General features: G+C 45.8%; 2 protein-coding genes across 10 annotated transcripts in view; one reads left to right on the forward strand and one right to left on the reverse strand.

Moving 5' to 3' along the window:
• The window catches only part of SPTB (spectrin beta, erythrocytic), a 97,012-nt gene extending 83,966 nt beyond the window's left edge, over nucleotides 1-13,046 (forward strand). For all 9 annotated transcript variants that reach the window (XM_081003286.1, XM_081003284.1, XM_081003289.1 and 6 more), the window contains 4 exons: nucleotides 3,057-3,319; nucleotides 5,066-5,239; nucleotides 7,039-7,081; nucleotides 8,321-13,046. In XM_081003286.1, the coding sequence (XP_080859412.1) occupies nucleotides 3,057-3,319; nucleotides 5,066-5,239; nucleotides 7,039-7,081; nucleotides 8,321-8,488 (648 nt within the window). In that variant the 3' untranslated portion in view covers nucleotides 8,489-13,046. The remainder of the gene's footprint in view (nucleotides 1-3,056; nucleotides 3,320-5,065; nucleotides 5,240-7,038; nucleotides 7,082-8,320) is intronic.
• A 689-nt stretch (nucleotides 13,047-13,735) lies between these two features.
• PLEKHG3 (pleckstrin homology and RhoGEF domain containing G3) overlaps nucleotides 13,736-16,649 on the reverse strand; it is a 56,679-nt gene continuing 53,765 nt past the window's right edge. Inside the window, exon 19 of the mRNA XM_080982271.1 lies at nucleotides 13,736-15,905. Coding sequence (XP_080838397.1) covers nucleotides 15,103-15,905 — 803 coding nt within the window. The 3' untranslated portion in view covers nucleotides 13,736-15,102. The remainder of the gene's footprint in view (nucleotides 15,906-16,649) is intronic.

Genomic DNA, 16,649 nt, shown 5'->3' on the forward strand with positions numbered 1-16,649 from the left:
AAGATCATCAGTTGTGTGGACCATTGCAAACCAAAGCATCCTTGTGCATCTGGAATGAGGGTCCTTGCAAGTAAATGCCAATCTACACATTCAGAAAAATCACATGACACAGTCTGTAAGGCACTACAATACTGGTGTGGAAATTCCACAATGGAGTGTTCCCTTGTGGCAAAAACACTGCTTACACAAAGAGTGCTATTGTGTTAGGAAGACAGGATCTAAACCTGTCTGGCATGCTGGTTAGCTAGACATGCACCAGAGATTTTGTATGTCAGGAAAATACTTAAACATGCAAACTCCACCGGTGCCCTGATGTATGATACCACGGAGGCTGCACTATATCGTTTCCCCAAGCATGTAGCTTGGTACTGAAAAACTGGACAATAGGATCCCAGAGTGGCTGGGGAAACAGCCAGATGGAATGGGTATGTATGAATGAATGAATGAATGAATGAATGAATGAATAAATAAATAAATAGTATTATTATTATTATTATTATTATTATTATTATTATTATTATTGGAGAGCTGAGCCCACTGGTTTCTGCAGGATTAATGTTTGAGTTGTGCCCATTCATCCTTTTCATTAGGGATTCCCACTTAGCCCGGGTAAATTACTGAAATGTACTGCTGGTGGATGATGGTTGAAGGACTTGTCTGTGAATTGATAATGTGCCTGGCTGATGTTATTGTTGATGGAAAAGAGAGGGCACTAGGATTTGTCTCAGGCTCAGTCCTTTGGTTTGTGGTTGACTGCTGGTCATGAGTAGGGATTGCATGAGTAGCTAGCTGTCCAGCTTCCCAACAATCTATCATCCAAAGGTTGTCTCGTGCTTCAATAGACTCTCCGCCTTGCTGCCCTGTATGCTCAGAACTGCCTCCCATAACATGTACATGGTGACACCTCTCTTACTTGAAATCCCTCATCAGAAGTAATATTTTCTGCCCACAGTCTTTAGCACAAACATACTATTTCCTATGTATTCCACCTAGTGGTGCAGCAATAAAACTGCTAGCACATTTGCAAAGCTCAGCAGGGTCTAGTATGCTTTCAAGTTGGATGGGTGACCACGTCTTCAGATTCCAGCACTGCAGGGGGGTGGACTTAGATGGCCTTTGCGGTCCCTTCCAACTCTATGATTCTATGTCATAATGTAGCCTGTTGGCTAATTAAGCCTAACCGTGTGTATTTGAAACAACCATATATTCCTTCTCTGCTAACTTCTGCAGCTTTTCCTTTCATATTCTCTAAAGTATTATGCACACTGATGGGGCTACGTAAATCAATGCATGAAATATATTGCTGTCTGTAGACTATTACAAACTTAACCTTCTTTGAAATAATGGTCATTTCCCAGGAGTAGTTGTAGACCCTCTAAGACGGCTTTACCCAACCTCGTACCTTATTATTATTATTATTATTATTATTATTATTATTACCCTGCCCATCTGGCTGGGTGGCTTCCAACAGAATATTAAAATACAATAGTCTATTAATCATTAAAAGATTCCCTAAACAGGGTTGCCTTCAGATGTCTTCTAAAAGTCTGGTAGTTGTTTTTCTCTTTGACATCTGGTGGGAGGGCGTTCCACAGGGTGGGTGCCACTACCAAGAAGGCCCTCTGCCTGGTTCCCTGTAACTTGGCTTCTCACAGCGAGGGAACCTCCAGAAGGCCCTTGAAGCTGGACCTCAGTGTCCGGGCAGAACGATGGGGGTGGAGATGCTTCTTCAGGTATGCTGGACCGAGGCCATTTAGGGCTTTAAAGGTCAGCATCAACACTTTGAATTGTGCTCAGAAACGTACTGGGAGACAGTGTATGTCTTTCAAGACCGGTTTTATGTGGTCTCGGCGGCTGCTCCCAGTCACCAGTGTAGCTGCCGCATTCTGGAATAGTTGTAGTTTCTGGGTCACCTTCAAAGGTAGCCCCACATAGAGCACAGTGCAGTAGAGATAACTAAAACAAGAGCGCATTGCAATAGTCCAAGCGAGAGATAACTAGAGCATGCACCACTCTGGTGAGACAGTCTGTTTTGGACTAGGGCTCCCATTAGCCCCAGGCAGCACGGTCCAGCTGGCTCAGGCTGATAGGATTTGCGTTCCAAAACATCTGGAGGGCACGAGGTTGGAAAAGGCTGCTTTAGGATGCGCCAGCAGGATTTTAGAGCTCATCCACACTTACCTTTGCTTTGCATTTGTAGGCACAGGTTCAAGCTTTCCAGATCTAGATCTGAACTCTTTGTTTTTTGCCCCATGCTTTCCCTGCAAAACCCACTGAATTGGAGCAAACAGCAATCCGCTGAAACCCAAATTGCCATTTGCATCTATTCAATGTCAAAGAGTGGATTTTCCTGGGTGAAGCACTCAGACATGTACTGGGAAAGGGGGGGGGGGATGGGATGGGATGGGATGGGATGGGATGGGTAAGTTTCAAACTACTGATTCTCTGTGACTTTACTGTTGCTATTTAAAGCCTAGTGTTCAGGTTATCCACTGAGATCACTGCATCTACAATCAGATTTTAGGTGTAGGTTTTAAAAATAAAGCAATAATATAGTATTGGTGGTGTTGGCTGCCACCCCCCTACACACACACACACACACACACACACACACACACAGAGAGAGGCTTCTCCATGTACCCAAATAGTACAGGCAGGAACTTGGTTGCAGTGGCATCTCTTTTTTACAAACATAATTTGAGTAAAAGCCTTGAGATGATAAGTGTGGTAGAATTTTGCAAGTGAGGGGTTATATTTTGATTCCTTCCCTTCTGAAAAAGCTCCCTGCATGTAGTAAGGGAGAGGGCTATACAAAGCAATCCCCACTGCTGTGCCAGGGGACCCTGTGGAGTGGTGGGCATTCCAATATATGCTTCCCTTCTGCCCTCTGAAGTGGCATGGCACAGCATTTGCTCACTATAGTCAACTGCCTCGGTCTACATAATGTGAAGAAGGACTCTCACTTCCTTCCATGGAATGGTGCAAAAGTCAGAAAAACACACACACCATCTTGAATGGTTCTGTTTTTGGTTAAACAAGTTGTCCCTCTCGTGCAGATGCAAGAAAATGAGAAACCACATCACGAATTGGTTTCGGAAGAGCTGCCCGAGGAAAAACTGCCTGAGATGGAGATCAGAGTGGTTGGTGAGGAAACTTCCACAAAGGAATCCCTGTTCAACGTGGTCCAGACCCCTGTGAGCGAGATCGATGAGACAGCCACCCTTCCTGCACAGCTGGATAGATCTCACAGCGTACAACTTGAGGGCTACCTAGGACGGAAGCACGATATAGAGGCACCTAACAAGAGGGCTTCTAACAGGTACAGTTGAATCTTTGCATGGCTTCTGGGCTGGTCTCTTGTATGAAGAATTGGCAACAGCTTCCCTAATTAACATACACAGCAGCCATTGCCTACCCAATGCCTTCTGGTTGTTTGGAACTACAACTCCCATGATCCATGACCATTGGCTAGGCTGATGGGAATTGTGGTGCAAAATTTCTGGAGGGTACCACACTGACAAAGGCTGCTTTACAGAGTTGCTATTACCGGGGGCCACAGGCAGGTAGGTCTCTACTGCAGGACAAATGAAATGAAGTCAAATCCTATGAGTTCACAACAGATCGAGGCAAATGATGAAGATTATATAGGTGGCAGCACCAGCATTGTCGCCCCTGCATGCATGAAAGGTTCTTGGTACGTTGGGCTTTATGGACAGGAGAGGTGAAAAGCTTTCCTGCAGTGTAAGGCCCATGCTGGCAAAGCCTTTGTGCTCGAGAGGAGATTGGGGCTGAAGCGAGTGTGGTTGTTGCGAGACTTTTCTTAGCATGACTGTAGCATTTGTGGCATCCAGATGCAGGAGTACAGCACTTCAGGAGCCCAGTGAGGTCAGCTCAAAAAGGCAATATCCTTAAATTCAAGAACAAGGTGTGGTCCACAGTGCCTGTAAGTCAGGGGTCGGCAAGGTTTACCTCGTCTGGGCCAGTTCGCTCCCGCGGAGATCGCTCTGTGGGCTGGATCACGTCTGCGCAGACACGATTTTTGGCATCTGAGCATGCGCAGACACGATTTCTGGTACCATGGAAGTGAGTCCCTGCTCTGCATTGCGCTGGTTTAGTGTAGAGCGCGGGGACTCGCTGAGCAGGCGGCTCGGTTTGGGGACGGCTCATGAGCCATTTAAACGACCCCGTGGGCCTCTTGTGGCCCAGGGCCGCAGGCTGCTGACCCCTGCTGTAAGTCCTTACAAGTATCTTGAACTATTTTAGCCCAAACAGGTGGAATCTGACACTTATTGGCTGGTTGTGCCGCTGTCTCATAGTTGGGATATGCTGTGGAGGATAGTTGGGATATGCTCTGGAGGTTATCACCTTCCTCAAACGCTGAAACCATTGCATACCAAACACTGGATTTTAGGCTTTCAAGAAAAACTCCTAGTCATTCATTTTAAGCACCATAGAGTTTATTTTTTAAAATTCCCTGACCACTTACAGTGATCAAAAAAGATGGCCAAACTCACAATCTTCTCTCTAGGATATTTTTATTAGACACAGAAACGTCCGGCTGGTCTTGGCACGTTCTGTTTCATTTTGTTCTCTTAATAGACACTCCTGAACAAAGATCCTTTTAGGAATAAGTCTCTTTTGCTTTTCTTTCTCTGAAAGATCTTTTGTTTTGCCTACTACAAAAAAATCATTTAAAAAAAATATATATTCAGGTATAGCTTTTGCCCCTCCTGGGGAATACAATAATAAAAATGTTCTTCTGACGCAAAAAGTTAAATCTGATATTTTAAAAAACTAGTTTTACCAAAGACACTAATAGCAAATTCTATTTAGGAGATCAAAATCAAACCCTGTTTTTCTGATTCTAGAAAATGAGCTAGGAATGAACAAAACAAATCTTTTGAGTCTGATGCCGGGGGGGGGGGGGGGAGTCATGCAACACAATCCTATGGAAGTTTACCCAGAAGCGAGTCCTGTTGTGTTTAATGGGCTGTGTTTCGGATTGCGGCATGCAGCATCAGAAGAGTTTGTGTCCCCTATTGTAAGCCGTGTTTCTTCTTGGCAGGTCCTGGAATACGTTATACTGTGTGCTCAGAAACAGTGAGCTGACCTTCTTTAAGGATGCCAAAAGTTTGGCTTTGGGTGTGCCTTACCACGGAGAGGAGCCTTTCCGGCTGAAGAATGCCTTCTGTGAAGTAGCTGCTGGTTACAAGAAGAAAAAACACGTCTTCAAGTTGAGGTAAGGCCCCCAACAGCTTTCCAAAACTTTGTTCCAGTGTGAGCCAGTTTGGGTCAAACTCTAAGGCAGACGGTCTCTGGCCATAAGACTGCTGTAGATCCTTTAGCAAGATAAGCTTTCTGGGTATAGGCAATCTTCCGTCTGAACAGCCAAGAGGTTATCTGGGGAAATGGTGCCTTTCAAGGTGTGACTCAAGAGTGGAACGCATATTTTAAGGTCATGATTTCTGGAAAATGTTTACTCAGTCCAAAGTGATGAACACATAAGAGAACTCTTTGTTGCATCAAACCACAGGCCCATCCAGCCCAACATCCTGTTTCCCACAATGCAACCAAGATGCCTATGGGGAGCCCACAAACAAGGCATGAGCACAATAGCTAATCCCTGCCTCTGATCCTGGAGGCAGCATACAACCAGTGTGCCTTATTCCCTGTGCATTTGTCTAATTCACATCCAAAATTAGGTTGATAGCCACCAACAGCTCTTGTAGCTGTGAGTTCCATAGTTTAACTATGCATTGTGTGAAGAAGTGCTTCCTTTTGTCTGTCCTCTATCTACCACCATCCAGTTTCCCTGAGTGATCCTGGGTTTCTAGGGAAATGGGGGGGGCACACGACACACTTCTCTTTGTCTTTTATATGCCACCCCAAACATGGGCGTAGCTAGGATTTTTGTTGGCGGGGCAGAACTGACGCGATTGGTCAGTTAGTTAAGTATTTCTATTGTTTTACTTGATCTAGAGTGGGGCAGCTGCCCCCCCCCCGGCTACGTCCAAGACCCCAAATGTTGTAACCTTTCCTTCTAGGGGAGTCCCTCCAGCCCCTTGATAATTTTGAATCCCCTTTCCTGCAGCTTTCCCAGGCTGAGTTACTGAGATGCTCTTTAGTTAATCCATCTCAGCCTGTTACACAAGAAATCCCTCCAGACACCAGCATTTCCCCCTTTTATTCATTGTGTGCTTCTCTTGTTGCCTCAGATCTTTTTAGTGCACTTTGGTACATTAATTAAAACACTTATTTGCCAGAGTCACCGGAAACTGTTTGTTTGCTTATGATGACCTTTATAACCTGTCCTTCCTCCCAAACGAGCCCAGGGCAGAATTAGTTCATTGAGCAGTTTGTATGCACTGTGTTTGCTCTTCACAAGTTGCACATACTGTACAGGATTGTGAGGCAGGGCAAGGGAGTTAAACGAGGTGATGTTTTGGTATCTTCCAACTCCGTAATGATTTGGTTCTTAAAGCATGCAGTAGCACATATTTGCATTTCTCACTGTATTCAGAGAAGGGTGACAAAGATGTTGAGGGGCCATCTCTGTAGAAAGGTTAAAGGAGTTTAGCCTGGAGAAGAGATGATTGAGAGGTGAAAAGGTAGCCATCTTCAGATATTTGAGGAGCTGTCGCATAAAGGATGGAGCAGATCCCCCCTCCCCTGTTAACTCCAGTGGAATAGGATCTGAACCAATGATTCATTAAAGGAATTTTTGACTAAACCTTAGGAAGAAACTTCCAGACAGTACAAGTTGAAACAATGGCATGGACTATCTTAGAAGGTGTGGACTCTCCTTCATTAAATGTCTTTAAGCAGAAGCTAGATAGCCACCTATCAAGGATGCTATAGCAGTGGATTTTCTGCAGTGTCAGGTTACACTAGATTACTTTTTGAAGTCCCTTCGAACTCTCTGTGTGGACCTCCTGACAAGAAGAGCAAACTCTTAGAGTCACCCTTTTAAAGTCACCCTTCGAGCCAGGTAACTTTTTTTTTTAAAGTGTATTATATAATGATTTCTGTACTTTGCAGACTCAGCAATGGGAGTGAATGGCTCTTCCATGGCAAAGATGAGGTAGGTGTTGTCATAAGTCCTGGGCTTAAGAAATGAACCGTAAGTGTGTCACTGTTTCCATGTACTGAAGTAAATGGTACCACTTTGCATCATACTGTTTTGCTAATCAAAGCTTTGGCACGGCTGGGCCACTAACCATGACTGCTCATTGAATCAGCAGTCAAGTAGAGCTAGGGTCACACCCACTTGACGGCGTGGGAAGGAGCTGGAATATATTTAGGTTTTCATAAGGTAGGAGAGAAGGAGTTTGTATTTCATCAAATAACTATTTTAAGTTACTAGAGCTGGCTAGCAAAATGCCACCTTGGGGCTTGCTGTTGCTTTTTGAGGACTGAGAGTATTAAGACTAGTAGCACCTGTGTGTCTGCTTGCATCTCAACTGCTCTACCTATGTATATATTTGAATTACCAGATATTAGAGGGAAAACTCAAGTCTCCTATATTCTCATAAGGGAAATTGCCTTTAAATGACTGTTTCTGGAACTTTGGGGAAGTCAGGAAAGCTCAACATTTTATTCAGAGCCAACTGAATGGCTGCAGCCATATGTAGAAATACTGGCATTAGATTGAAATGCCATGTGGAAAGCAGCTAACATTGATTTCTAATAGAAAAGGAAGCAAAATAAAACGGGTTTCTAGGTAGGGTTCCGTGAGTAGAATTAATGTGCAACCTTTTTTTAATAAGAAGATTGAGGCTGCAATCCTATGCCCACTTACCTGGGAGTAAGCACCAGTGAACTTAATTGGGCTCACTTCTAAGTAGACACATATAGGCAGTGCTTTTTTCTGGGGGTACACATACCCTTAAACATTTTGTGACTCTAAGTTTGGCCTCACTGAGGGGCAGTACTTCAATATGAGTAGGAAAATGAGAGTACCCCTAAACATTTCTTTTTAGAAAAAAAGCACTGTAGCTGAGTATACATATCTACTCAGATGTATAAATCCTTATGTGTGAACTTGGTAATTGAATTTATTGGCTTCTTAATCTATTTTGAATTGTTCTGCTTTAACATTTTTTCCTTCCTTAGTTCAATGTGTTCCTGCCCCTCAGCTTTTCTCTGGGGCAGCTAGCCACAACCAGCCAATATTTTGGATGTTTTTGAAGAAACATTTAAAAATGTAGAAAGTACATAGTCAAAACTGCTGAAATGTATTTTTGCCTTTTCTTTTGGAAACATTGCTTTGGGTAGCAATTGGCAACTGAAGTGTGTGTAAACCGGATTTTGTTGTTGGCAGGATGAGATGCACACCTGGCTTCAGGGCTTCAGCACAGCAATAATTGAATCCCAAAGCATTAAAACCAAGGCCCAAAGCCTGCCTCTGCCTTCCATCACTACCATGGACGTGAGTCTGACCAAGAAAGACAAAGAGAAGAGATTCAGCTTCTTTCCCAAAAAGAAATAGCTAGACAGGTGGCTTGGTCCAGCCAGATGCCTATGTTCTACTGTGCATAATGGGGGGGAAACCTGCATGTCTGAGTGTCCCTGGGCACTCCTGGCACCACTCAAAACACTGTTCTCATCTCCACAACACAGCCTTGCTTCTCATTTCCCACCACATCCCCATCTCTCTCCCCCACACAACCCAGGGCATCAAGCCAGTGTTTCAGGTAACAAGGCAACATCCCTGCTGCAAACAGAGCTGCGAGGTGTGTGTCCTTGGTTGGTTCATTGGAAATGCAGAGTTCAGCAAGGCTGACCTTGTGCGTGATCATGCTTTGCACACCTCTCTGTGAACAAAGAACTGCTTCAGGGGAGAAGACAGTGTGTCGATTTCAGGGGCTTTTTATGGAAGGAGTGAAGCAGGAACCTAGCCCACCCCAAAAGGGAAGTGAATGAAAACCATGATGGCTCTGGAGCAATTCTGCTTATCTCGGAGGTTGGGGAAACTACGTCCTCAGCTCATTGCCAAAAGCCCTGGTTCCCAGAAGCTGCTTTCCCAATTTGTCCGTTGGAATAGAACCGTCATGTGGAATTTCACCGTCATCTATAGCACAGGCACACCATGCATCAAGATCCAACCCTCATGCTGGAAGTCAGTTTTCTCTTTTCAGCAGGTCTGATGCTCTTCTTTGCAGGGGCATCTGCGACGTACGCACACACGCATGCACAATACCGTGTCACAAAGCACAGAACTTTCTCACCAAAAGGTTCCACCCAGAGTCCACTGCGTTGGTGGCGGGATCCTTGCTCGATTATAAATGAATCAGGGTTGTAACCAAAGAGGAGAGCATGACCCACGTTCAGATTTCTGCACTAAATTGGTTAGAATGGAGACGTGTTAGAAATGTGTGTGTGTGTTTGTGAAAAAGTGAGGAAGTTTGCTCACCCGCTGCAAGCACTAGGAATACAGCGAAGCTGAAGTTAGTTGCAGCTACGCCCCACTGAGAAGCAGCCTGTTCGGTTTCAGTGGACTTTAGCCACCATTAACTTTTGCTGGATTGTGCCCCACATTACTTAATGAGGTTTTTATCAGCCCCACTATATTTATGCCGGGGTTAACTTTGTGACTAGGCTGAATCCAGGTGCCCTCCCCTCCCCTCCCCTGAGCTTTCTGTAAACATCTGTTCTGTGTTGGCTCAGCTCTCCAGAAGCAAATGGCTCCTCTCTTGTCCCTCCGAGGATGCATTGTGCCCGAGCATGGCCTTTGGTAATCCACTGCACTGCTTACACTTCTGTAGAATGGAGTGTGGCTTTCTCAGTTACTGTAAATGCAGTCTTAATCCCAACTGCTCCCTTCTGCAGAGACCTCTGCCTGTGATGTGTGGGTGTCTGAATGGCTGTTTAAAATATATACAGGCACATCTAGCTCTGACCTTATGATAAAGTTCACAAGCCCCTTATCCAAGGAAGGAATTCATCATCCCCCCTCCCAAAGACAGATGGCTGCTCAGCTGTATTGCTCTTTTGGAACATATTGCTGGAGAGCTAATTGCTTTTGACATTGAGTGGAGCCTGGAGATTGCCTTTCCTGCAATGGCCTCTTTTCAGCGATAGTAATACTAAGGATTCTGAAAACAGCAGGCTCCCATTCTTCAGTTGTCTTTTGAGCACCCCACCCCTAGGGCTCATTGCGATTTCTAAACCATCTTTTCTTTGTGGGTGCATATACCATACAAAAAGTGCCTTAACCTAGGGGCATCCCATTATCATCACTCCAGGAGTGCGCAGGCTCTGTAAACACCATGAACAGATTGGTTTGGATTCTCCTCGCTCGAAAAGGAAGCTATGAAACTGTCTCTTTAAGCAAAAGAGATGGGGATCGGGGGGGGGGCTGTCTTTGCCTCACACCCACAGCTGTGGGAAAAAGCAGGGCTTGACACTTACTGTCATGGATCCAGGTACCAACAGCTGAGGCTTGAGGTTTTTCCACATGTTACCTTTTGTCAAGTCTCAAAAGTGTTAAACTTTTCCAGATCTCCTGGGCTGTAATGGGTAGCTGGCAATCGGCTGCCTCACTATTGTGATGAGCAGAGCAGATTCTTCCACAATGCTACATTCGAAAAGCCAATACATCTAAATGGTTTTGAATTATAGTGTTCCGGGTTGTGGAGTCTGGTAGCATTAACCCCACTGAACATTACCAGTGCAGTTATACGACAGCTTAGCTGCCAGCCTTCTCCTTTCTGCCATTATAAAACATCACTGCCATAAAGGATGATCTTCCCCCTTTTATGTTCAGAGTAGGATGCACCCCTAGGTGACTGCTGAACAGCAGGTTGTACCACAACCCACATATTGCAAAATTGGGTTTTTAAATATGAAATTAATCAGCAGGTGCAGGAATGAGTGCAAGGGGAGGTGGAGAAGAAAGTTGAAAAGTAGAGCAGGCAGCCTTACTAATTAAGCATCCCTCAATGATGCTGGTAACTGGTGCCAATTGGGGGCTGGTAGGGCAAAAGGCAAGGAGACCTGCAGTAGGCTTAGCTAGAGCCAACTCAATTCGGTTTTGCCACTGTGTCCTACAAGTGCAACACCAAGACTGAGGAGCAGTGCCATGCTCTTGACTGGTTCTAAGTGGGAAGGCAGGTAGCCATGAGCGCCCCATTAGTTCTAATGGAGAAGCTTCCACTGCTTCCATAAGCCTTTCTTGCTTCCAGAGGAAGAGCAAGCAGCGCCCATAAAGACCCTCAGTCAGAGCAGTCAACCCACCAATACTTCTCTGTTGCTGCACAGTTTGGACACTAGTCTGTGATATAGCATGCTATTACAATAAAGACTTAAATATTGTGGATAATTTGCCACAGCACTGATATTCAAGGCATGCAGCCCTAGCCTGTGCAGATAAAGGGGGTGCCTAAGCTCACTGAAAGCAGTTAGCTTAAGCACATGTGAAACAAGGCCTTTTTAAGCAGAATGCCTTTATGCTCCATTTCAAGGCTAAAACATGGAAGGATTCTCTCCACCAGAGTACTGATGGTTATTGCTAGGGAGACCTCAAAGGTGCAAAAGGGAGAGGGAACTCTTCTCTAGCAAAAACAGTGGGCACTCTTAGGAACAAGAGCCCCCAGCCTGCCTGGAATCGGCATTATTCTGGTGACCTTGCAAAGCCGTGCTGAAAACCTGTGGGCTGCTTATCGTCAGCCTGTTCATTGGTGCCCAGACGACAATGCCAGCATTGGGGAAGAGCAGTGCGTCTCTGAGCACATGCAGAGAGGTGTCCCCCCCCGCCTGCCTCCCTGCTTGCAGCTGAGCAGTACTGGCACCTTTTTTTCTAGAAAAGAAAGCACTGCCTGCCATACTTACAATCTGAATGCCCCCAAAGTGGTATTTTCTCCACTCTTCCAGTCCATGCTTATAGAGGAGAGATATACTTTATGAGCCTGCTGAAGTGAGCACAGAATGGCTCAACTAAGAAAAGGAAAAAAAAGGCAGGATGTGTGGATTCATTGTGGGATTTTTTAAAAAGAAAATCTTATGTGAGGCAGCTCTGTCTAGGAGAGGCACCAGGCAAGGAATAGTAGGGATCCTGCAAGTTTAGGATGACCGTTTTCTTTTAGACAACAAAGCACATGAGAATTAGGAGGAGCCGATTCTCCAGCAAATGCCACCAGGAAGAGAAATATTTACTAAACATGCTACCCAACTGCAATTGTACAACAAATATACCTTTGGGACCTCATAAGCATTCTGGCTTTAGCAAGCTCAGCCATCCCTTCCCTTCCTGGAGGATATTTTCACCTGTCAACTCCTGAGTTTCAGGTATGGTAAAATGCTCCTTTTCAGGAAGCTGAAAACACACAAAGCTAGGCTGAAATGTTATTTGAGACTATTCCTGCTGTATGACCACTGCCCTATACTAGGCTATGTGCTAAATAAGGAAGTTGCTTCAGACCTTATGTGTACTTGTTCTGCTCCCCCGTTTCTTTAACCTTTTGCTTGTGCACAGCACCATAAGCTGTGCTCCCAGACCTCTGTTTGGTTTCAGCTTGGCACGTTTCGAGTGCAGTCGTTGTCGGTGTGCCATTATGTCTCGCTGCATTGTGCTCCTACCCATTACAGACCCAGGGAGTGTTACCATTTCCCTAGCAAGAACCATTTGCTGTCTGGCAACTTGCAGCCTTCCCGTGCCTGGCTGCGCCTAGCTCTTCCTTCTTAGATCTAAAGCGACTTCACCTCCGTCAAGCGGCTCCTCCATCAGGCTTAGCTCTCCAAGACCCCACTACTAACGCAGAGGTCAGGACCTGTCAGAAGGGAGCTCCACATGCACCAGGCCCAGAACATGTTTGCTTCAGAAGAGCAAGGGCTGTTTCTTGGAGATACGGAGAACAGCTAAAGTAGCCCAGGACCTCTCCTACAGGTTTATAGGGTTTGGGGGTTCATACTCTTTTAAAACCAGCTAGGCACCAAGTTCCACCTGCTCCAATGTGCTTCCACTGTCCAGAGAAAAGAGCTAAAGCTTCAGAATGTGCTTCAGAAGCAATTTAATAACATTTTTCTAATAAATGAACAAATAAACCCTTCTCGGCTCCTGGATTTTGTGTGCAATTTCTGTTCGTTAAGGGCTCACCCACAGTTACCTGCAGTATGGTTAAAGACACGAGTGAGAGCCTAGGGGCCTGTGTGTAACACCTCTGCTCAAAACTCTAGATGTCCATTTTCTAACAGGCCAAGTTCAAAGTGTTACTATTGGTATGTAAAGCCTTTACCGGATTGGGACCAGTTTACTTGCGGGATCACCTTACCCCACATGTGCCCTCTTGCTGGCTTGGGTCTGCAGAACTGCCGCTGTTACAGGTGCAACAGAAGACCTTTTCTGCACTTTTAAGAAATCCACCTTTTCATATTGCAGCACCTGCACTTTGAAACTCCCTTCCTATTGACATCAGGCAGGTACCTTTGCTGTATTATTTTTGGCGCTTGCTTAAAACATTTCTGTTTAGGCAAGCCTACCCAGACATGGAGCAGTTACATGTGTTTTCTCTCTCTTCAGCTACTGTTCTATTTAATAATGCTCTGGATGTTTTAAAATGCCCATACTGAGAATTTAAATGTTTATATTTTTGTAAACCCCACAGTAAACCCCTTACAATCAGGCGATAGATAAATTTTGTCAAAATTAAGGAAAAACAAAACACTATGCAGTCATTTTGCTGCCTGGAACACCCACACCGTTTCAAGCTTACAAAAGAAAAGGGAGCACCCCCAAAAGTTATCTTGAATAGCCTTTAATGCAAAGTATCCTTGAACATGTCCAGAGATGATGCCTAAGGGCCTCTGGGATAGTCTTTGGAAGGCAGAGAGAGGAATGGAGCAGACCCTTGACATTTTCTGTTGTTTGAAACTCACCCCTAAGAAGGTGGGCATTGCTTCTCTGCTGTTTGGTGGAGAAATACCCTCAAATACTTCCCACCCCAGCTGATGAAAACCCACCATTGCACCCTGACTCCTGCCCCAGAAATCCAGAATGTGCTTGTGCCCCCCTTCTCTCAACCGTCACTGCCTACCCTTCAACCCAACATTCGATAATAAGACTGGGCATCTGCAGCACTTTCCTGACTTGTTCCTATTTCTCCATACAGAGCTCTCCTCTAGTGGAGCTGCATTGCTTCCTTTGGCAAAGCGTCCCATCTTAGAGAAACTTGATCTAAAAACATCCAGTAGTGGGGGTGGGGGCAGTGATCTTTCCAGCCTGACCAGTGAATAGAATAAATCTTCTACCAAGGGATGTGCAGGTCTTTTAAGACCTCCTGGCACTATAGTGGATCAGAACCACACTAGCGTTAGCCCGTGCCACTGGTGAACCTAAGAGAGCTCTGTGATGCTCAAGACTCTTCTCAATCTTACTTCTGCAGTAAAAAATCATAGGCTGCAATTTCCCCTCCCATTCCCCCCACCCACCCTCCAAGTGAAGAAACCACAGCCACATTTTCTGGTCAAAAGTGGTTATTGCACAGTGCGTACAGACTGAAATGTGTACACAACCAATATTATTAAGATTATATACTATCAAACTGGGAGTCTTAGATCAACCCTCTGCCAGCCACAGTAAAATCACGCTCTTAAAAATAAAAAAGTAAAGACAAAAGATAATTTGGAACAATAACTTATGGTTATCCTATGAGACTGAGCAACAGAAGGCTCATTCATTTCTGCTGTGGCTTGGCAAAGCAAGCATTTGGTCCTGAAGGGAAAGGAAACACCTTTTCTTAGTGGACCATATGGGTAGCTGCAAAGGAGTCTCTGATTTGTGGTATGCCTGTCCTGATGGGAAGCTTCTCGGTGCTTCCCGGAAACGTGTGAAGAGTACTTCCCAACAGCGCGGCCAACGAAGGACAGCAACCACCTGGCTCAGAATGCACAGCCATGAGCTCAGCAACTTCCCAGAGGGTAGAGGCAGCTGGACACGAAGGTTGGAGCACAATGAGCCAGGTGGCAATCCAGGTCGGAGGAGGAGGAAGAGACTGTCACCCGTCCTTTCTCCTCTCAAGGAGCTGGGGGAGAAAATGACGTCAACTCCAGAACCATCCTAGTTCATAAAAGAGGGCTTAGCAGCATGGGAGCAACAGACATAGGAGCTCAACTGTTGGAATTGAGGGTCTGGAATTTCTCCCTCAGGTTCTTTACCAGGCTCTGCTGGCCGCTGTCTGTTTTCTCCCGGCAAACCTGCTGAAGTGCTTTGTGGGGAGCTGCTTCCTGGAGGTCCTCCTCACGCCTGCGGTATTCTTCCGAGTCCTGGTAGGCCTTGCACCTCTCCACCACGGCCTTGAGAGAGATCTTCTCCCGGGAAGTAGGGGAGCGAATCTGCACATAGCTCTCGTCCGGATCGACAGTCACATCCAGCAGCTTTTCCATGACAACCACTCGCTGACGGTTCTCCAGAGAAGTCTCAGCCGTAACGCTCAATTCCTTGTGCGCGTCGCGGCCCTGGAGGATGGAGTCCGGTGGAGCTTCCCTTTTGCAGCCTGGCATGCCCCCTTGCTGGGGTTTGACCGCTGCCTTCACAATCCTCTTGGAGCACTGGTGCTCCTCCAGAGCTCTACCAGCTGTATCCACCATTTTTTCAGGGGCTGAGCGGCTCCTGTTGACGGGTTGCGGCCTGCACTTCTGATTCCCTGATGGACAGGAATATTTGGACCTGAGCTCCCGCACGTCGGGCCAGTTGAACTTTTCAGCTACGACGGGGCTGAGGGGGCTGCATGACAGGGTGCTGCTGGTGGGGGATGCAAGCCGCGGGCTGCTGGAGGAGGGGCTGAAAGAGAAGCGCTTGGGGGACTTCTCCAGGGACGAGGTTGACGATGGGTGGAGAGTCAGTGGGCTGGCCTCCTGCAGCAATACTTGCTCGTAAGTATTGGGGAGGGTCAAGGCTGGCTTCCGTTTGCCTAGAAGAAAAACCAACAACGAATGAGTGAGGCAGCAATAAGGCAAGGGGTTTGCTGGGTGGGCAGGCTGCAACGGTGGTCCCCCTCACTCCCCAATCTCAGCAGCTCCGTTTTTGTCGGCTCAACAGCAGCTATGCTGTTTCCCTTTAAAACAGCAAGGAGGGAAGGAGGCTCCCAGAGGCTGTTCCGCTTGAGGAGTCGAGAATTACCAAGTTCTTGGGCACTTTGGTGAGGACCCTTGTTAAAATATCCTAGAGGTGGAGGTTTGTCCTAGTGGAAACCTTTCGTATTCAGATATATCCAAGCCAGAAAGATCCCTCCCCGTTCACCTCTGCAATCCCCTCTGGGGCCTCCATCAATTCCATCTCAGAGATATACAGTAGCTGGATGGGGCACCCGGGGCTTCTCCAACAGAGGGAGAAGCAATGGAATTAATTGAATTAAGCTAAATCAGGGTGGAAAACCTTTCTCGGCTCAAGGGCAACAGAAACGACTCCTACCTTTGTTTTTTTTTTTTTAAAGCAATTTATTAAATTTTACAATAAAAATAAACATGATAAACAATGTAACATTGATCTTAACATATTTTCACATTTTCTTTGGACTTCCTCACATCTCCCGCTCCCATTTTCAACGTTGAAACATTTTGTCAGCAATTTATCATCTTATTTAAATTCTTATATCCCTTCTATATTTCCTAATCTTATAATTCTCAGAATAAGCTAAATTTCACAGTCTTACTTA

This window comes from Podarcis pityusensis, assembly GCF_964106645.2.
Source record: "Podarcis pityusensis genome assembly, chromosome: 1".
Classification (NCBI taxonomy): domain Eukaryota; kingdom Metazoa; phylum Chordata; class Lepidosauria; order Squamata; family Lacertidae; genus Podarcis; species Podarcis pityusensis.